General features: G+C 39.1%; 1 protein-coding gene across 3 annotated transcripts in view; it reads left to right on the top strand.

Moving 5' to 3' along the window:
• The window catches only part of DAAM1 (dishevelled associated activator of morphogenesis 1), a 183,998-nt gene extending 162,717 nt beyond the window's left edge, over positions 1–21,281 (top strand). For all 3 annotated transcript variants that reach the window (XM_032179537.2, XM_032179535.2, XM_058429851.1), the window contains 8 exons: positions 2,068–2,174; positions 3,428–3,516; positions 4,719–4,887; positions 8,848–8,955; positions 10,255–10,315; positions 13,092–13,223; positions 17,146–17,316; positions 18,380–21,281. In XM_032179537.2, the coding sequence (XP_032035428.1) occupies positions 2,068–2,174; positions 3,428–3,516; positions 4,719–4,887; positions 8,848–8,955; positions 10,255–10,315; positions 13,092–13,223; positions 17,146–17,316; positions 18,380–18,589 (1,047 nt within the window). In that variant the 3' untranslated portion in view covers positions 18,590–21,281. The remainder of the gene's footprint in view (positions 1–2,067; positions 2,175–3,427; positions 3,517–4,718; positions 4,888–8,847; positions 8,956–10,254; positions 10,316–13,091; positions 13,224–17,145; positions 17,317–18,379) is intronic.
• Positions 21,282–22,454: the final 1,173 nt, after the last annotated feature.

Here is a 22,454-nt window from a genome sequence, read left to right as displayed (position 1 = left end):
CCGCCAAAGTAAAGACAGAACTTCTTATAAGGCCTTGCTACTCCCTGCCTTTGCCTACCCTGCCCTGCCCTCTTCCACTGATGTTACCACTGCCCTTCCACCTGCATAAGTGCTATGCTGCCTGTTCCAGACCCCGGCACATAGTATACACTCTGCCTGGAATGTATTCCAGCCTCACACAACACTTGCCTGTAATTCCAATTCCCTCTCTCTGCTGATGACACCCAAACTAACTGCCTTTTCTGAGGTCCCTCAGTTAAATCCAACAAACATTTGAAAACCTACTAAATGGATCATCTAATTCCAGCATCAAATTCTGGGGAAAGCCTCAAAGTCAAGAAAGTCATCAGAGTGAACAGGCAACCTACAAAATGGGAGAAAATTTTTGCAACCTACTCATCTGACAAAGGGCTAATATCCAGAATCTACAATGAACTCAAACAAATTTACAAGAAAAAAACAAACAACCCCATCAAAAAGTGGGCAAAAGACATGAACAGACACTTCTCAAAAGAAGACATTTATGCAACCAAAAAACACATGAAAAAATGCTCATCATCACTGGCCATCAGAGAAATGCAAATCAAAACCACAATGAGATACCATCTCACACCAGTTAGAATGGCCATCATTAAAAAGTCAGGAAACAACAGGTGCTGGAGAGGATGTGGAGAAATAGGAACACTTTTGCACTGTTGGTGGGACTCTAAACTAGTTCAACCATTGTGGAAGTCAGTGTGGCGATTCCTCAGGGATCTAGAACTAGAAATACCATGTGACCCAGCCATCCCATTACTGGGTATATACCCAAAGGACTATAAATCATGCTGCTATAAAGACACATGCACACGTATGTTTATTGCGGCACTATTCACAATAACAAAGAGTTGGAACCAACCCAAATGTCCAACAACGATAGACTGGATTAAGAAAATGTGGCACATATACACCATGGAATACTATGCAGCCATAAAAAAGGATGAGTTCATGTCCTTTGTAGGGACATGGATGAAATTGGAAAACATCATTCTCAGTAAACTATCGCAAGGACAAAAAACTAAACACCGCATGTTCTCACTCATAGGTGGGAATTGAACAATGAGAACTCATGGACACAGGAAGGGGAACATCACACTCTGGGGCCTGTTGTGGGGAGGGGGTAAGGGGGAGGGATAGCATTAGGAGATACACCTAATGCTAAATGACGAGTTACTGGGTGCAGCACACCAACATGGCACATGGATACATATGTAACAAACCTGCACATTGTGCACATGTACCCTAAAACTTAAAGTACAATAAAAAAAAAAAGGGGGCATTTGATCTAGAAAACAGCATGAGTCCACAGGTCTTGCATACACATCCAAAACGTGCGTACCTTGAAAGGAAATCAGACACGTACAGAAGCACTGTTTCAGTGTTAAATATTGTTACTATTTCTTCCACATCCCATGCTCATTTCTTCCTTCAAAATAAAATACGAAATTAAAAACATCAAATCCCACTGTGTTCCTTGCACCCAGCTCTATATGGAAGGGAAAAAAAAAAGATTGAATTAGATACACCAGAAAAATAAGAAAATGGAATGGAAACTACAAATGGAATTATTCATTCCAGCATGATGTAACAGAAAAAGGCATAGAGCTGGGAGTCAAGAGACCTAGGTTCTATTTCTAATGACTACCCAAACTTGCTTTGTAATCCTGGGTGAGTGGCTTACTCTCCCTGGACCCCAGTTGTATCATCTGCTGATGAGAGCATTGACTCTCTAAGGTCCTTCTAGTGGTCTGTGAAAAAGAGGTTCCAGTAGAGAACTCCCACAATTCTGATTTGAGAGGCAGTAGAGAACAGAAAGGTGCCAGGAATGAATCTTTTACCCATTTAACTACTTTCAAGTAAAAATGAAAAGATTTAATCATTTCTATTGTATCTTAACCTGTGAGCAGAGCTTATACATTCAACAAGAGTTAATATTTTATCTTGGGACAAATTAACTGAAAGGATGAAAAATTACTACATGGATTTAAGTGATAAACCTCAGTTTTAATATTCATGTGTACTTTTCAGCTCTTGAAATTTGTTCCTGAAAAAAGTGACATTGACCTATTGGAGGAACATAAACACGAACTGGATCGGATGGCCAAGGCTGACAGGTTCCTTTTTGAGATGAGCCGGTGAGTTTGAAAATGCTTGGAATGTGAAGATGTCCCTTCCCTTTCTAAGCTTCATGAATTTTCAATTCATGTTGAATTGTTTGGGCTAATTAACCTGGCTTAACTTGAAAGCTTTTTCATTCTAAAAATCTTCTCAAGTCTGAGTGATGTGAATTTGATTGTTCTGTTTATATCAGTTCTTGCCTATGGATGAGCCAGGGTGAGGGTTTTTTCAAAATTATCTGTATTTCTGGGCCCCTTTGGCCTTATCAAGTAATAACTTTTCTTGATTCCAGTCAGTATTATTCTCCTTACCAGTTTGTTTTTTTGGGATAGTGTCTCATACTTCCAAGTAGCTTAGCATGGCAAGGTGGTTGTAAAACAGAAAAAAAAAAAATAAATATATATATATATATATGGACAGACTCTGACAATGTCAGCCTCAAGCCCACATAACTGAACAACCAGGTTCTAGATGTCAGATCATGACACATGCAGACATCACTAATCAATCATGGCACTCTTCCCACGAAGCCTTGGCAAGCTCTCTGAACCCTTCTCCAGAAATCCCTGAGGCAGCCACAGCTTTGTAATTGGGTTTGGGCATATGAGTTAAGTCGATCTGCTATCTCAGGCCTAGAAAATTGATTCCGCATTAGAGAAGGACCAGTGGTCCTGAAACTCTCAGTGAACCTCAGGGCACAGCTTTCTCCTTTAGGGGAGCAGAGAGGGTGCTCACTGTGAAGACAGAGAGAGGTTTGCAGATGGGAGTGAGGAGAGGACAATGTGGGAAGCGGGTGTTGGAGACCAGTTTTTACTTTGGAAAGTAAAATGAAAAGTTAAGAAATTTGGAATTTGGGAGAAGTGTAGGGAACTGTCCTTTATTTGCAGTAGGGTGTTCTTTACATTTTCATTCCCTTTTATCTCTTCTATGCTCAAAAGAGTTCCTGGGACTCTGAGGGAGGAGAGATGGGCCTCAGTCAACAGCAGCAGCAGCAGGCTCCCACTTTCTTTTAGCAGTTGCCTTGATTGGCGCTAAGGACTCTGCTGCAGTTGGCCAAATAGCCCCTGTAGGTCAGACCAAAATGGGCTCTCCAGGCAAAGCTGGCTTAATGTCCTGTGTTCCTGTCCATGAGAACAACTAATGTATGTGTGTCGGGGGAGTGGGTGGGTATTGGGGGAGGTGCTTCTAGGTACCTCCACCTCCATATTTGTTATCAAGTGAACCTAGATATATTAAATGAATATCAATTAGTACATGTTTGCTCTTACAGAATTAATCACTATCAGCAAAGGTTGCAGTCGCTGTACTTCAAAAAGAAGTTTGCAGAGCGTGTGGCAGAAGTGAAACCTAAAGTGGAAGGTAAAGTCAAGCTGCCTAGATTGGAAATGATGTTCATCATTACAACCCATTTAAAAGTGCAATCCAAGTGCATATAGTAAACAAGATCCCCTTGGTGATTTTTTTTTTTTTTTTTTTTTTGAGACAGAGTCTTGCACAGTTTCCCAGGCCATAGTGCAGTGGCGCGATCTTGGCTTAGTGCAAGCTCCGCCTCCCGGGTTCATGCCATTCTCCTGCCTCAGCTTCCTGAGTTGCTGGGACTACAGGCACCCGCCACCACGCCTGGCTAATTTTTTGTACTTTTAGTAGAGATGGGGCTTCACCGTGTTAGCCAGGATGATCTCGATCTGCTGACCTCGTGATCTGCCCACCTCGGCCTCCCAAAGTGCTGGGATTACAGGCATGAGCCACTGCGCCTGGCCTGGTAATTTTTTATTTTATTTTTTGGCTCAAAATCTTTTAAAATTCTGAGAGGTGATTACTTAAGGTCAGTGCTTGATGCCCTGCCCTAGTCTCGGAGCTCACAGCACACCTCCTGGGCTCCTCTACAGGGTTGGGCTTGTGACTATGAGGGTGTTGGTGGGGAGTTAATCTCACTGCTACTAGCATTAAACCTGTAATTAGCTTCCTCACAACAGAGCCTTAGTAGATTTTTTAAAGGGAAGATTTGAGGCTATTGTATAGTTTGATTTTTAAAATTTGTAAATGTTTGAAATGTGGGCAAGGCAACTGAAGAGCACAGCCACGGAACGCAGGCTGGAGTCAGGCATCTGCCTAAGCTCTGATCTGTGTTATGACACCTGCAAGCTATAACGTGTAACACATTTAACCGGTTTTCTGTCAGTGGAATTGATCAATACTCCTGTTAACTTGACTCACACCAGACAAGTAAATGTTTGTAAAGAAATCTTGGAGATGGGATTGCTGTTCTAGATATTCCTCAGTGCTTATGACTGATGAGTCAGCCAAGAAAGGCCTGAGAAAGGATAGGATTTTGCAGCCGTCTATGGGTGTTGGTAACAACTTGAGTTGGCTCTCCCTGTCCTTGTTCTTTGCTTCTGGTGTAAGCGTTTTGAAAGTGCTCTCGGTAACCCAATAACTCAGTCTTACATCTTCAATATCTGTTATTAAGTGTGTGAATTTAGAATGGGTATCACTGAAACGTCTTGATTTCAAACAACAAAACACTTGGTAATCGTGTTTTTATGTGTTTTGTTTTGAAGCAATTCGTTCTGGCTCAGAAGAGGTGTTTAGGAGTGGTGCCCTCAAGCAGTTGCTGGAGGTGGTTTTGGCATTTGGAAATTATATGAATAAAGGTCAAAGAGGGAATGCATATGGATTCAAGATATCTAGCCTAAACAAAATTGCTGACACAAAATCCAGCATTGACAAGTAAGTATGAGATCTTCCAACATTTGGGGGAGCCAGGTGTGTAGGTCCAGGCTCAGATTTATGCCTCTCTGGTCCTCCTCAGCCTTCATGACACTGCATTCTTCAGTTGGAATTTCTCTTTCTCACTACTTTCTTCCCTTCTCTGACATTGACTCTTCTCTAAACCTCTCTCATGACCACAGGCATCTCCCACATTCCTGTTGGACCAATTATCCTTCATCCATTTTTGGTCCACAGGGACATCATCTGTTCTGTTTTGCTGTTGTTTTTGTTTTGTCTTGCCTTTTTAAAAAATTATTTTTTGTAAACTTTTTATTATAGTGTAATATACTAAGAAGAGGTCAGTCATCACAAATGTTGGGCTTGATGATTTTTCACAAATTAAACACACCTGCATAACCAGCGCCCAGACCAAGGACAGAATGCTACCAACACTCGACATCTCCCCATGACCCCTCTACAGAAAACAGTTTTCCACAGAAAAGAAAAAAACTGATAGTTGGTGCTAGAATATGAAGCTTTTGGGGTTTTTAGGTTATGTTTTTATTTGTACAGTGGTAGCAACTATATTAAAAACTTATGTATAAATGCATTTTGGCTATTGATACTTAGTTGCTCATTGCAGGTCTCATTAAAATGCTTCCTAGAAAGTGTTCAATGCTGCATATTAGGTGAACAGATTCTCATTAAAGACACCAAGATGTGAAAAGTTCTTGTGTCATTAACAGGGTAGGGTCATTAGGCATATTAACTTGAGTTTCCTTGAGAGCTTTGTTTCTCTGAGATTCCCACTGACTTCAAAGGAACTTGCACAATTGTTTCTAAGGTAAGCTTCTTCATACCCAAATTCTTTTTAGAAATATGGGCTGTTCATCCTAATTATTTCTAACTAATAGGGGCTTTTACCCTATATTTTCTATGGGGTTCGTGAAGCATAGTATTCTGGCAACCTTAAATCCATCCAAGAAGAAATAAGCAATGTGTTAATTTGTTGTTTTTGCATCGTGTAGAGATAGATTAATGAAGAGCAGCTGTTGTTATAGCCCTGCCACCTTATTTTTAATGTAAACACTTGATCCTTTTCAGAGCACTTTCACATTTGATTGTCCCACTAGCCTGTGAAGTACACAAGCCAAATACTGTTGTCACCTGTTGTCAGGTAAGAAACTGACTCAGGGTCAGGTGGCTCATTCAGCTTGCCTATGGTTACAACAAGCAAGGTATTTGGCCTTACAGGTATTTGACACCTGCGTTATTGGTCCATCCACAGCTCTATTAGCAACAGAAGGATCTTATTTGGAGGTTGTAGTAGGGAATGGCAGATCTTATTTGTGTCTAAAGAGCCAGCTACCTTTTTAAGGAAGGGCATTCCCTTCAACTATACACACACAAAAGCAATCACCCATCCCCAATACTTACCAATAACCTGGAACTTACGTGATTATCTGCTTATTTGCTGAGGTTACTACAGAATTTATATAAAGTACAAGCTTTTTCAAAAGAACAGTCTACAACTATTTCTGATCTTTCTTTTTCCTCTTTTTTTTCTGCCTTTAATATTTGGTCCCCAAATGCAGTGCCCACGCCTTTATACACCTGCATGCCTAGCACAGTGCTTTGCCTGTAAGCAGTCACCCATGAACATTGTTCAGTTGAATCTAATCAGATAGTGTAGGTGGTGGGACAGTCAGCAGGAAGGGTGCATTCACTCAGCATTGAAGGCTGAGTTCCTGGTAATGAGCAGGGAAGAATCAAATGTGTGGCTGTTGTTGTTCCTTCTTTTAAGAATTTGCATTTAGTCAAATGAGGTATTATTTGGATCACAAGCAAATGAAGATCAGATGTGGTTTTAAACCTTTCTATAGCAAGAAAGATGTGTATGGTTAATGAAATTAATTGAAATGTCTCTCAATAGCAAAGCATTTCTTTTAAAAAATGAAAAAAATAGCCTCACTGTTTCCTGTGATGGTGGCTGGCATTTTGCTCACTCCTTGTACCCCTTAGGTAAGAATCACATGGGCAGACAGGTAGGTTCTGTGAAGAGCAAAATTGAAATGGAGGCTGGGTGCAGTGGCTCACACCTGTAATCCCAGCACTTTGGGAGGCCAAGGCCGGCGGATCATGAGGTCAGGAGATGGAGACCATCCTGGCTAACACGGTGAAACCTCATCTCTACTACAAACAGAAAAAGTTGTCTGGGCGTGGTGTCATGCGCTTGTAGTCCCAGCTACTCAGGAGGCTGGAGCAGGAGAATCGCTTGAACCCAGAGGGCAGAGGTTGCCGTGAGCCAAGATCACACCACTGCACTCCAGCCTGGGTGACAGAGCGAGACTGCATCTCAAAAGAGAAAAAAAAAAAATGAAATGGAAGGATGCAGCTGAACATATGAAAAATAAGTGGCCAAAATCGTTGGCCACTGTTTTGCTTTGGTGGGCAATTGTTTTCTAATTATTGAGAGACTGAGAGTGAGAAAAATATGGATTTATAGGATTGCATTGTTTCTATGAAATGCAAGGGTAAAGAAAATTGTTTGAAAACTGATTCATTTTGGTTAGAGGTGAGTTGGAATACTGGGGTTTAGCATTGTGAATTAGCAAACTGCCTAAATTATGGAAATGTTTTTTAAAGGAATGTATTTTTACCCTCCTAATTCTAACTTCAACAGATAAGTAGTTCTTGATCCTGGCTGCTTGATAAAATCAACAGGGAGTTTTAAAGAATGCCCATGCCTGACTCCACCTCATTCCAATTAAATGAATCTCTGGGGTTAGCCCAGGCATCTGGAGTCCAGGTGATTGTAATGTGTAGCAGTCAGTGACAATGGGATCAGACCAACACAGTGTTGCCTAATAGATACTGTTATCCTACGCGCTGGCCTTTTCCATCCAGGTCAGTCAGAGTTCAGCCCTGTCACCACCAGAGAGGGAGCTGGCACAACCAACTGTTTTAACTACTAAGAGTTATGCAGTTAGGAGCTGAAGTGTTGCTAAATTAGGAAGTGGATTCAAGGCTGCAAGGATATCACATGGTGACAGTTATGGCCCACTTCCAGGTTCAGCCCTGAGAAAGGGGGCTTTCTAACTTTCTGACCACCCTTTGGCTGAAACCTTATTAAAAACTATCAATAGGCCAGACACAGTGGCTCACACCCACCCAGCACTTCGGGAGGCTGAGGCGGGTGGATCACCTGAGGTCAGGAGTTGGAGACCAACCTGACCAACATGGTGAAACCCTGTCTGTACTGAAAATACGAAAATTAGCCGGGCATGGTGGCTGGTGCCTGTAATCCCAGCTACTCGGGAGACTGAGGCAGGATGATCACTTGAACCCAGGAGGTGGAGGTTGCAGTGAGCTGAGATTGCACCACTGCACTCCAGCCTGGGCAACAGACTCCATCTCAATTAAAAAAAAAAAATAGTATCAATAATTGTTATCAGTGAGTTGCTGCTCTGTACTTTAGACTTAAGAATAGCTGCCCTTTTCAGTGGGATAAACATCCCTCACTCTCCACCCAACCCCACTCCACTCCACCCAAGCCTACTAGTTAGAAACCTGCACACCCCATTTTAGGATGGATCCACTGGGAAGGTGAACTTGAGCTTATCTCCACTGGCAGTGGTTCAGATTCACTTAGATCACCCGTCACATTACCCAGAATTTTGAAAGATGCACATTATGGGCCAGAAATGTAATTCTTATCCTCTTTTTAGAAATTGTGTGCTTCTTTTTGACATATATCTATGTAATCCCCATGGAGGCTCTCCCATTATTCCTGTCTCTTGAGAATCCCTGCCTTACATGACCCTCCAAATTTTGAAGTTAATGCAGGTAATATAGCATTATTGTGGGTTCTACCATTTGAGCATATAAATCATATGCAGATATTAACTATTCATATATTTATGTAGTTTAAATGAAAATAATTTGAATGTTTAATACTCTTCCCTTCTTCAATTGTAGAAACATTACCCTTTTGCACTATCTCATCACTATTGTGGAAAATAAGTACCCCAGTGTTCTCAATCTAAATGAAGAATTGCGAGATATTCCTCAAGCTGCGAAAGTAAAGTAAGTACTTACAGTGGGTGTTTGTTTCTTAAATCAATCACTTGGATTGTGTGTTAGCCATGGAGGTAGTTTGCACTGCATGAAGTCAGTCCTTCTATTTGTTTTCCCCTGAACATTGTATGAAATAAAGTTTGAATCTCATCCAAATCACTCAAATGTATTACAAGGTTTTGAATATATGTTTGTTCTAGCTTCTTGGGAATACTGCATGCAATTTTTAACTTTCATACTTTTAAAGGGCAGGTTTTTTAAATACAGGTAGGAGCACCTTAGTTAAATAAAGATGCATGGCTAAGCAAATAGAAGACCTAAGTGTCAGAACATTGCAATAATTTTCACATATGCACACATACTCCCAGAAACCAAGGCAGCTCTTTAATGGGAAGCAGTCTTTAAGCAAATGAAGAAACTAAAAATAAAATGGAAAGTTGCCAAACTTTTACCACAAACTTCACACCACGTTTCAGAGACTGAGAAGCAGGCAATTTTCCTTGCTGTTTTTCCCTCCCTCTTTTGGCTCTTTTTTTAAAACCTAAACTGCATCTTTTTGCAGTGAATTTGAAAAGTATAATGAGCAGGCTCATTTTTTCTCTCTGTTCATGGAATCTGGTGGAAATATACTATATAAGGCATGAAATTAAATGAAGTATTGGTGAGTTTCTTTATATGCTGTAAATTATCTGGGAGAATTAAGTTTCAATCTCTAATGTTTAAAAGCCATGAAATAGAAAGTGTTGTGTATGGGAGAAGCCCAAGAACCTTTCTCTATTAAAAAAAGATGAAAATAAAAACTAGTTAATACAACTTTAAGAAAAATCATTTTTTATTGCAACTTAAGCCATTACCTTGTAATATTCATATTATTGGGGCCTTAGTGAAAAGCAGAACACTGATTATACAGAGTACAATGTGAACATGATTGCAGATGAACTTGTTTTCTGTTTTCAAAGGGAGCCAAGTATGGCAAGAGATTTATTTCTACATGGAGTAATTTGCTGAAGTGAGATTTTTTTGAGTTTGAAACATAAAATATTTTTGTACAGATGGAAGATATTTCTATTCTGCTATTTTTAACCTGTAAAATATACCTGCTGGCTACAGAAAACAAACATAATTTTATACCTACATTTCATGAGTTTAAAATACTGTTGTCTTTCTTTGAGATCTGAGCATGGAAGGGAATTTTAAACATTTAAATTAAACTAGTATGGACTTCCAAGCGTGAAATATTTAAATCCATCTTATATTTAATATGTGTAAGTCACATGTTGATTGCTAAAACATTGCTATTTACAACAGCATGACTGAGCTGGACAAAGAAATAAGTACCTTGAGAAGTGGCTTGAAAGCAGTAGAGACAGTGAGTATTTTTTTGTTGTTCTAATTCCTGGTCTCTTCACTATCTCTAGTGCTGGTGGTTTTCAGCAGATGAGTTGTGTTGGCATGTGGTATGCCCAGGATAAACATTTATTGATTAAAAAATAAGAACCACCACCACAAGAAGCAAAGGCAGGTTATGTTCAGCCTGGCAACTTGATTGCAGGGGTCATGGGTGAGTCACTGCAGCAGGAACTGGAAACTGGACCTAGTGTGCCACCAATTTATCTGTAAGGCAGGATTCATCAGGATGAGTGGGCTGGGCTAGATGATCTTCAGGGATGCTCTCAGTTTCCAAGTGCTGCTAATATAGGGTGTTCACTTTTGGTAGACCAATAGACGTTCTCTGTTGTTTTTGACTTGGTCCTTTGGGGAGTATTTACTAAGCAGACACTGTAGTACATGCTCTAGCTGAGGGTCACGATGACTCAGAATCCTTGTCCTCCAGGTGTTGCAATAATCGGAGCAGCCACTTCCCTCAGCCTGGCCGCATCCAGATAAGCAGAGTGATTACAGAGGTGCCTTAAGGAAGGCAGCGGGTTGAGGGTGCTTTGGAGGCATGAGGAACAATTGGCCCCTATTAGAGGAAGCTTCTCTTTTGGAAAAGAAGTTGTTTGAGCTATGGCTTAAGAGGGTGGGGTAAACTTAGGTGCATAAAGGGAGGTTATCCCAGGCATACAAGACAACCTGGGCCCAGGCCTCTGAGGAAGGAAAACCAGTCAGGCTGGCAGACTGGACCTGGTAAGATGAAACGTGCCTGTTGGCACAGTGCCCTGTGGGTACTGTGCAGATGCAGCTGCCAGCGAGAGAGGGGGCAGGGATGAGAACAGGCTGGCAGAGTAGCATCCCTGGTGACTGTGCTCAGAGCAGACATAGCTCGGGCCTGCTCTGGGTGAAGGAGACGGATTTGCAGACAGCTTGGAAAGGTGCCTCTCATAAGTATCTTTCAGATCATTTATCAGTAATGCTGTGAGGACTCTCCCTTCTTTTTTTTAATCACAATACTGCCATAGAAGGTAGTTGAATTAATTAATTAAAGACATACCTCTAATAAAAATTAAAGTCACAATGTCTAATTTTTTGTTTTCAATAAATTAAGGAGCATGTGAGGTTTTTTTTCTTTTTTCTTTTTTTTAATGTAGGGCGTAGGGGGCAGTATTAAAAAAAAAAAAATCTACTGATTGAACTTTTTCTCCCAGCCCCAGAGGGTCCATGGTCATTATGATGGCCCTAAAGCCTGGCTCTGACCCCTGCTTCTGAGCCAGGTCAGAGCAAGGCCTGGGGTGGGGGCTTCCAGGGAAATTTTGTGTTGTTGCTTTATTAAAGGATAGTTTTGCTGAAATCACTCTATCCCTTGGGTCATATACACTGTATCACACTTTTTATAGGAGAGGGGCTATAGAAGCCTCCCCTACCCTTGGAGGTGATGTAATATTGTAAGAAAATAGTGGGGGGCAGAGCTTCGCCTGGCCAAATATATATGTGTTCTAATTATGCTTTACACAAATTAATTATATTGTTCGAAGGTATCAAAGATGAATATTTATGAAATTATACATTAATGAAACACTTTCAAATGCCTTTCCGGTCCCCACACTGAACACAGATACACTCACTTTCCAGGCTAAAGTACTGGAATCATGGCAATTTCTTCCAATCAGTGCCAGCTCCATAATTGATGAGTTTTCACTTCTGTTATTTCATTTGAGTGTAGTGATGATGTAGATATTGCCCTCTTACAAAAAAAAAAATCAATAAACTGAGGTCCAGAGCAACATGCCATGGTTAAGAACCAAATCAGTGGTAGAGCCGAGTCAGAACCCATAAACTGACGACTACGCGCCTGCTTGTGAACATCTCTGCCAATGCAAGAAAATAAGGGAGAATCTAGTTTAAGTCAATTGGTATACAACATAGTTATTACCAAGACTCTGGAGTCAGTCAGGCAGGTCTGAGTTCAAATTCTGGCTCTGTCACTGGTCAGCACTACTTCAGGGCAAGTAATATATCCCTCCAAACCTTAATTTATATGTTTGTATAATGGGAATAGTGATCCCTCACTCATAGGGATGTTGTGAGCTTTAAATAAGAATGTGCATCTGGCAATGATTAAATTAACTATTAACATTAGATTTGAATCATCTGTGTTCATTGCTGTGATAATGGGGAATATGGATAATTAACAAGAGACTAATTCCCCTACAGGCCTGTTCACAAAAACCAATATGGTATGGACAAGAGAAAAATGGTAGAAGATTATGGTGCCAAATGCTACAGCCAAAATTCTACTGACCCATATCCCACAGTTTAAGAAGTAAATAGACTTGGCTGAGAGGGAAAGAAAAAAATCAAGGCATCAGAATTCTAAGCATGGAATATTGACAAGTAGAGTCTCTTGTTTTCACTCACAAACCCTTAGAGTTCAGTTTGCCCCCATTATGTGTTTAACTTCTATTAATTTTATCCAAATCCAAATCTGCTTGCTTTCTAAAGCCCGAAAGAGAAATCACATAGATCAAGTACTTAGATTGTTGGTAAATTGCTATTCGCAAATATGCGTGTGCACATGGGCATGGCTTTGGCATGGTGGGAGGAAGGGCAGGGACACTAGAGTATAACAAAATGTTTTAGAACAAGTTTTGATGTGTTTGTTTGCCATTCTGATTTATTAAATTTAAGGCATGTGAAATACGAGACAAGGTGTGTCTCATGTCTGTATTTGAAGCCTGCACTGACATTATTCATTTCCTGTGTTTAAGGAGCTGGAATATCAGAAGTCTCAGCCTCCACAGCCCGGAGATAAGTTTGTGTCTGTTGTCAGCCAGTTCATCACAGTAGCCAGCTTCAGCTTCTCTGATGTTGAAGACCTTCTAGCAGAAGCTAAAGACCTGGTAAGTTTCCCCCTTGTGCACTGAGTGTTGCTTGACCAGGCTGGGCTTCAGCGTGATACTTTGTTATTATTCTGTGGGGGGGGGGGGGGGGTGAATAGCAGGAGTGAGATCCAAACTTCGTGGTGCAGGAAATAAAGTAGTAGATAATTACTTTCCAGATTCATTGTTTTGTATGACATAGGTGTATTTTCATTTCCAAGACTGATTAATCTGAACACACCCTTTTTGTCTGACTGGCCTATGTTGCCTTCCTTGAAGGCTCTGAATGGTGTAAGACCAGCAAATACTTTGACAGTTTTCTCTTGGTTGAAATTGGCTTGAAGTACTTACCTCTGGGAACCAGAAAAGAGTAGATGATGAAAACCAGGGGCAGAATCAAATGTGCAATCAGGTGTTACTAAAGCCATGTGCCTAAATTACCTCTATGTTGCAATATGCTCATCTGAGATACAGCCTTGGAGGACAGGATACTACCTGTATAAATCTCCAGCAGAACTTGCTAAAAGAGATGCATTTTAATTCAGAGTCTCATTACAAGAGGTACTTTTTTTATGATTTCTGCTATTTCACATTTTGTGTTCCCTCAGAAGAGAAATTTTTGTTGGTTAATAACCATGACCTCTTAGCTCCTCAGCTTCACCTCACTCCTCTCTATCTCAGGTTGTTTCCTCTTCCAAAATGCATTCACATTCATATACAAGACATGTACACAGTCTCTCATTTTCTCTCCTCTTCTCGTTCTTTATAAATGATATTAACACTCTTCCCCGCCCCATTGGTTCTTTTACTCTACCCACCTCTCAGTTGCCACAACACTGTTTTGCTTTTACTTGAGTCTTTTGTTCCGAAACTTCTGTAAATGGATGTTATTTTTCTCTGGTCACCTGTTTGGTTGTAGATATGGATGATTGTTTATGTAAATGTACACACATACCAGTTAAAGTTCAGAAGTAGGCTGTTCACATGCATTAGCTAATCTCAGCATTAAACCTTCTCTCTAACCTTATAAAATAAATGGCAATCTATGTTCAAATGGCTGCTGTCAGAGGTCCAACCTCTGATATCCCACAGTGGAAATCAGTCAACTGATGTCAGCAACCATCATTCAGACCTCCACTGTGAAAGAGCCCCCATCCATGTTTTATGTATGCCTCACCACTTTAGAGTTTGTGCTTCATAAAGGAAGAGACTCCCCCTGTTCTGATATCCCACCTGAGCAATATAGCACCTACTTCATCAAGGGGCTCAAACATTTTTGTGTGTGAACTGGCTATTTTCAGCTTGTTCATCACAGTAGCCAGCGTCACGCTTCTCTGATGTTGAAGATCTTCTAGCAGAACATAAAGACCTGGTAAATTTCCCCCTTGCACACTGACTGGGGTGTGTGTGTGTGTAGGGGGTGGAACTTTAATCTGGGCCTGGTTTTCTTTAGATTTCTAAGATTTTGATAGAATTCCTTGATAAAAAGATCACTCAGGATGGCTTGAAGTACGTGAACTTGAATGTTTTAGAAATCCAATTGTAGACTGTCTATTGCTATTTTGTTCATACCAGAACTTTTATAAGTTAGCGTATAAAACCATGGAGCAAGCTAGAGCACTATATATGGCGTCTGAAGAATGTTAGGTTTTTGCCCAAAGAACTCTTTTCTAATAGAATATTTCTAAATAAGTAAAACATTGAAAACAACTCCTCAGTGAAGACAGAAATGGTAAAAAGGACACTCTTATTACAAGTTTAAAGATATGAAATAGTAACTGTAACATATATATAAATATAAGCCAGTACTTGTTTTATTTAAAAATAAATGTTGAAAATATTTAAGGTAGATAGTATTACTGAGATATCAGAAGAACCTAACAATATAACAAAGGCAAGTAAAGCAATAAAAATAAAACCAGTTATAAGCTGTTTGGGGGCACTGCGTAAACACATCATGGTCTAAATACGAAGAAAACTTAAAATCTGGAAAACGTTAAGTAGTTGATTGGGTGTAGGGAAAAATGTATTTGACTGTGAAGCTAGGAACACTATCCTTAGTAGCTTAGGAGTAATAGCATTAGATTCTTACAGAAGGAAGTATAATTTTAACAAACAATTTGACACTGGATATTATTTGGGTAGTTATAATAATGCTAAGACTATTGAAAACATACTATCTTGAGTTATGGAGATAACCCCTGGAAGAACTAAAAAGAGACTGGATATACTATTGTTACTGTATACATATATTTTTATCTAACTTTAAAAATTTCTTGGTATTTTGCATTTTGGCCATTTAAAAAGATTGACACTGGGGCATGGTGGCATGTACCTATAGTCCCAGCTACTCAGGAGGCTGTGGCAGGAGGATCACTTGTGCCTAGGTGTTTGAGTCCAGCCTGGGCAATGTAACATTGCAATACCCCATATCTTTAACAAAAAAAAAAAAAAACTTTTTTAAAGATTGGCATTGAAAGGAGTTCTAAAGCAAAGAATTTGGAATAAAATTGTATTCTCAGTCATACACTTTGGGTTGCATTAACGATTCCATACTCAGTTGCTGTTTTCTCGTTGAGACCCTGAAAATATCTGAACAATAGCAGCATTATTTATGATTGAGAAAAGCAGCTAAGAGGCACTGGCTTCCATTTGCTTTCTATATTGACCATATGGCACCAGTAAATGACATTAAACTACTTCAAAGAAAAGTTAAAAGTACAAGTTTCCCTCCCCCTGCTGAGTTTGCTATTAGTTTTATGTCTAGGGTGCTGTGCCCTACAATATTTTGTTTTTACTACTGTTTAGTTAATAAGAAGTCATAGGAGGTCATCATATATGTTAAGCTCAAATGAGGTAGACAGGAATAAGTGGTTTCAAAAGCTGAGGAGTATTACAATTTTTACTTTAGAAATGATTAATAGACGGCTGGGCGCAGTGGCTCACGCCTGTAATCCCAGCACTTTGGGAGGCCGAGGCGGGTGGATCACGAGGTCAGGAGATCGAGACCACGGTGAAACCCCGTCTCTACTAAAAATACAAAAAATTAGTCGGGCGTGGTGGCGGGCGCCTGTGGTCCCAGCTACTCCGGAGGCTGAGGCAGGAGAATGGCGTGAACCCGGGAGGCGGAGCTTGCAGCGAGCCGAGATCGCGCCACTGCACTCCAGCCTGGGCGACAGAGCGAGACTCTGTCTCAAAAAAGAAAGAAAAAAAAAAAAAGATTAATAGACATGTTCAGTAGCTGAAGATAAAAATCCATCAGTTATATTTGACTCAGCCGGGTACAGCAGCACATGCCTATAGTCTCAGCTACTTGTGAGGCTTAAAAGGAAGGATTGCCCAGGAGTTTGAGGCTGTATTTTGCTGTGATCATACCTTTGAATAGCCACTAAACTCCAGCTTGGGTAACAGGTAAGACCCCATCTATTAAAAAAAAAAAACTAATAACATATGCATTCCAGCCTGGGCAACATGTAAGACCCCATCTCTTAAAACAAAAACAAAAATAAAACAAAAAAAAAACTGCCGGATGTGGTGGCTCACACCTGTAATCCCAGTACTTTGGGAGGCCAAGGTGGGCAGATCACCTGAGGTCAGGAGTTTGAGACCAGCCTGGCCAACATGGTAAAATCCTGACTCTACTAAAAATACAGAAATAAGCCAGGCATGGTGGTATGTGCCTGTAATCCCAGCTACTTGGGAGGTTGAGGCTGGAGAATCGCTTGAACCCAAGAGGCAGAGGTTGCAGTGAGCTGGGATCATGCCACTGCACTCCAGCCTGGGTGATGGTGAAACTCCATCTCCAAAAAAAAATAAAAATAAATGCGCAAACAAAACTTATGTTTGACTCAATCTGGGCTTTAGTCTTTCTAAAGTTATTTATATTTGATTGATTATGGAATTCTCATGAAACATTGACTTCTTAAAACTGTCTTTTTCCTAGTTTACTAAAGCAGTGAAGCACTTTGGGGAAGAGGCTGGCAAAATACAACCAGATGAGTTCTTTGGCATTTTTGATCAATTTCTTCAAGCTGTGTCAGAAGCCAGACAAGAAAACGAAAACATGAGAAAGAAAAAGGAGGAAGAAGAACGTCGAGCTCGCATGGAAGCTCAGGTGAGAGGATGATTAACTGACCAATTCCACTTCCTAGTTCTATGGCTGCAGCCCAGCCAAAGGTATTAGAGAGCACTCCGACCTGGCAGGAAGGAAGGCTTCAGTGTACTCTCTAGAATGCCGTGGGACTTTACATTGCTGGTGTTTCTCTTGGGCTATTTAACAGTGTATATTCAAAGCCTTAAAAAAAAAAAAAAATCTATCCACATCCTTTGCTCTGGAATTCCATTTCTTAGCAATTATTTTAAAGAAATAATCATAAATTTACACAAAAAAGGGCAGCATTCTTTATAATAGCACCAAGCTAAAGACAACCTAAATGTTTCCCAATAGGGCATGAGTTCTAAATGATATAACAGCTATATAATGGAATATTAATGCAGTCCTTAAAAGACATGTATTCAAAGAATAATGATACAGAAAAGTTTACAAAGTGATTTCTACATGAAATCTTTCTCTGTTTTGTTTTTTAAGATGTGTTAATACATATAGAAAATAATAGTGGTGTGATAACCCTCTATCTAAAAAGTTCACAGTAGTAGAATTAAAGATGTTTCCCCCACCTTCCTTTTATCTGAATTATCCAAATTGTCTACTATGTGTATGTATTAGTTGGCTTTTAATCACAGTAACTGTTGTGTATCAGGTTTCAGGCTTCCACAGTAGACACAAGCTAAGCCTTTGATATAAGGAAAATGGCCTGATGACCATTTGCTTTAGTTATTTGGGGTCTATGTACTAGTGATACCTTTTTTTAATTTTCATTAGCAAAAACACAAATTGCCTCAATTGCTCTTATTTTAACTAGAATATCATGCAGTTTACCTAGAATCTAGGTGGTGAGGGTCTAACCACAAGGGAGTGGTGGTTGTTTGTTGTCCATTGCTCCTGCAATGGAGACCCCATGTTCCAATTACCCCTTTCTTGTGATATCCAGAGGGGTTATAGGATGAGCATAGCTTGGTGTCTGGAGCATTACCATATTTCACAGAATTCACCTCTACTGAAAACAAAATGCAACATTTTGACATGTCTCGAAGAGGTTATTTCTTTCTATTTGCAGCTCAAAGAACAACGTGAAAGGGAACGTAAAATGAGAAAAGCTAAAGAGAATAGTGAAGAAAGTGGAGAGTTTGATGACCTTGTTTCAGCTTTACGCTCAGGAGAAGTGTTTGATAAAGACCTTTCTAAATTGAAACGGAATCGCAAACGCATTACCAACCAGATGACTGACAGCAGCAGAGAGAGACCAATCACAAAACTTAATTTCTAATTTTCCATGAATACTTTTTTTTAGAAAGCTCATTAGCGGCCCTCTGAAGTGACTAGAACGTTTCATTACACTGCCTTGCAATGCAAACAGTGGCAATTTTTTCCTTCATCTGTGAGTGAATGCGTGAATGTGTGTGTATGTAAATGTATGTGTGTATATATTAAAAAATGTATATAGATGTCTGAGTGTTGTCTGGAGACCTATACGTATGGTTAAAAAGATTTATGTTAATGTATGTGCTCCAAAACCTTTCGTGTATGTATTCACATTGAGTGTGGCCAATTTTCTTTCCCCGAACGCCATGACTGTTCAGAAGCACAATACTATCTCCTGAAAGAGATGACTGACAGAGACATTCCCTAGATTCAAAGGACAAACAGAAGAAAAAAAACAAAAAAAAAGCTTGCAAAATATTTTATGGTTTCCAAGCTTGATATCCTTTGAAATTATTTTCATTGATGGAACTGGAGTTGGAAAAATATAGATTTAAAATGGTTTTTGATAGCTGACATTGTGATGTTGATGTATCACATCAGTAATAGGACCAGCTTCGAATTTCTGACATTGATATGGGGATACAGTCTGTAAGTGTTTATTGAGAACATCTTGCACACAATTTGAATTATGTAGAATGTCAATCAGAATTGTTTGTATATTTAAAAGTTGGACATCAATTTTTTCCCCTGATTTCATCAAGTTATCTCTGCCAAGTGCTCTTGATAATTTCTTCAGATTTTTGGAAAAAAAACACTATATAAATGCAATCCATGCTTTTTTTAAAGAACAACATTGCCAGAGCATGCTTGTTCTAACAATATAGATATATAAACCTTAAAAATAAAATATCTCACCCAAGACTTAAAGGAAGAATTCTCTGAAGGGATAAAGATGATTACTAAAAAAAAAAAAAAAAAAATTAATGGGGTGCCTTTTTGTTATACTTTCTATTTTCTGTTTTGTAGGACAAGCTGCATTTTCTGTAAATATAGGTCTGGACTAAAGGATACATAAAGAATGCACAAAATGTCAACATCAGCAGAGATGCCCAGATCTATTTATCTCTAAGTATATTTGAAGTGATTGCTGTTTATATGTTGTCATTTTAAAATTGTGTGTCAGTAAAGCTACCTGTAAAATTTCAGTCCAAAAAAAATAAAGCTCTCAGGGAGACATGAATAAAAACAATGAACATTAGAAAATAAAATATAGATGCTTACCATTAACCTACCAACTCTTAATATCCTTAAATTATGTGATATATAAAGAGGACTGTTACTTTTTTACTTTTTTTTTTTTTTTTTGGCTTCGCTTTATTTATTTGTAGTTGGGGGGCTAACGTTTTCTCTTTTCTATCAATCCTGTTGTGGTTGGGTTTCCTGTGGAGAGAGTAGTTTGTCCTGTTGCACTAGAACATTACTCACTAAATTGAGTTTTTCAGTCAATTAACAAATATTTATTAAGTTCCTACTATGTACCAGGCATAGTAGGGCTACAATGGTAAGCAAGACAGAGTCCCTGCCCCCAAAGAGTTTATATTCTAATGGGGATATTAAGGGATGAATAGAATACCAATGTGTGCACTGTACAGGAATCATACTATTTAAAAATAATTTGTATAAACTATAATGCTTAGCACAGATGGCGAGGTATCTGCGCTATATGAAAGCTGTGAAATAGTGCTCTAAGAGTTGTCAAGAGCTGTGGTTTTACATCTTTTCCTCATTGCAAATTTAGTGACTTTCTACACACTATATGGAAATAAATGACTAGCAAATAAAAGTCATAAATACAAAGCAGAGGTTGCACTCCCCCAATCCCGAGTTAACCCAGGTCTGCAATAACACCATTTTAAAGGTGCAGATAGAGACTTGGCTCAAAAAGGCTTGGAGATGAGGAAGATTGGAATATAATGATGGTTTTGTCTGTTCCTTAACTAAAGTGCCTCTATGTATATTCTTTTCTATTTGTAGCAGGATAAATTTGGTCTGGCTCAGTTTTGGAACTGTGTTTTGAAAATGGCTTTGTCTTACAGTTTAAGGAATAGACAGGTGGAGGGAAAGTCACATAAAGGAGCAAGTTTGTGTAGCTGTCCCTCTTGCCCCTTTTAATCATCCTCCTTTGATATGGCCATCCTGGTGGGCCTCTTTTGCCATTTCCATTTTTGGTTTCTTTCCCCAAAAACTGTGTGCAGGTAATTCCATGTGCCATTGTTGAAAAGAAAAAACAAAACAAAAAAAAAAACTACTTTTTAGATTGGTGCTGGTGTAAGTAGCCACTTTTCTCTCTTGGGTGTGTATTTTAAACTTTTTTTGTTTGTTTTTTTAAATTAATGCCAAAAAGAAAATGCGTAATTTGTAAACTTAATTATATGTCTTGTATCTTATTAGCTTAGTAGTTGGAACCACTTAGTCTTTAGGTGCAAGACTGTTGTTAGATAGTACTGAGAAAAAAAAAATGTATGTGTTATGAGACTGTACATTTTTTTAAAAATAGCAATATGCAATAAAGAGATGAATTCATTGGGTGTACATATATGCTTTCTATGAATTATTAAAACAGTGTCATCAAACTTCTTTGCAGTTTCCACTGTTGAATTTCAATTTTGCAAATTGTTCACTGAATCAGAAATATATACCTGTTTTTAAGCTTGTACTTACTGGACCTAGAAGAATATAGTTTTCTATTATGGCAGCATTCAGTATGTTCAAGTTATCATATGCCACCTCTTTCTATACTTGGTTTATGTATGAGTTATACAATTTCTTGTTATAACTCGTGTGGTAGGGCTACTGGTGAAATTATTCAGCTAGAGTAGAGAAAATAATCTCTGGTCTCTAGAATCAAAACCTTTTTTGTTTTGAGGCATTTTTTTCTTATTAAAAATTAATTTGATATGGGTCAGTATGGGAAATGGCACCCATACAGATCAAGAATTTGTTTATCAGTATCCTCTGAAAGTTGAAGCTTTCCCTTTGTCCTACATCACATTTGCTGCCTAGCCACCCTTAGCTCAATTTAAGTTCACGTTGGAAACAAACTGCCCCAGTGACTGATAAAATACCCAAGCAGTCCAAACACTAATTCTTCTTATCTTTGGAATGAACTCATGATGTTCTTGTAATAGCTGACCATCTTGTTTTTTTATCAACTCACTGCATGACTTTATAGTAACAACGTTCTGTGGAGCTGACACTCAGATATGAGAGACCCTTCTGCATGTTAGACAAATGTTATATTCCCACCCACAAACTCAGCCACTGCCTATTTGTATATTTGGGTATGGAATTATGTACAGAACCACCTAGATCCTCAGTTGACCTTGGTGTATTAATAGAAAGGGGGGGAAATGTGAAATTTTCAGATCATATGCTTCAGTGTCTTCAGTTTCCCCAAAACAATGATCACTGAAGGAAATGTGCTTCTGACAGAGGTGTGAAGTTACATGATCCATCTAGAACTTTGCCTCTTTTCTATAACCTAATGTGGGTTTTTTGTTAGGCAAGGGATAACCTTTATTAAAATACTGTGCTTTCGACACAATTACAGTCGTGTCATTTAACAAGGACACATTCTGAGAAATTGTGCCAATAGGTGATTTCATTGTTGTGCATACATCATATACTTACACAAATCTAGATAGCATAGCCAACTACACACCTAGGCTATATGGTATACAAAGCCTGTTGCTCCTAGGCTACAAACTACACAGCATGTTACTGCACTGAATAGCGTAGGCAATTTTAACAATGATATTTGTGTATCTAAACATATCTATAGAAAAGATACAGTAACAATATAGAAAAGATACAGTAACAATACCATATAAAACATTGAAGATGGTGCATCTATATGGGGCACTTACCAT

This window comes from Hylobates moloch, unplaced genomic scaffold, assembly GCF_009828535.3.
Source record: "Hylobates moloch isolate HMO894 unplaced genomic scaffold, HMol_V3 SCAFFOLD_16, whole genome shotgun sequence".
Taxonomy (NCBI): domain Eukaryota; kingdom Metazoa; phylum Chordata; class Mammalia; order Primates; family Hylobatidae; genus Hylobates; species Hylobates moloch.
This window is presented reverse-complemented; position numbering and strand designations above follow the sequence as displayed.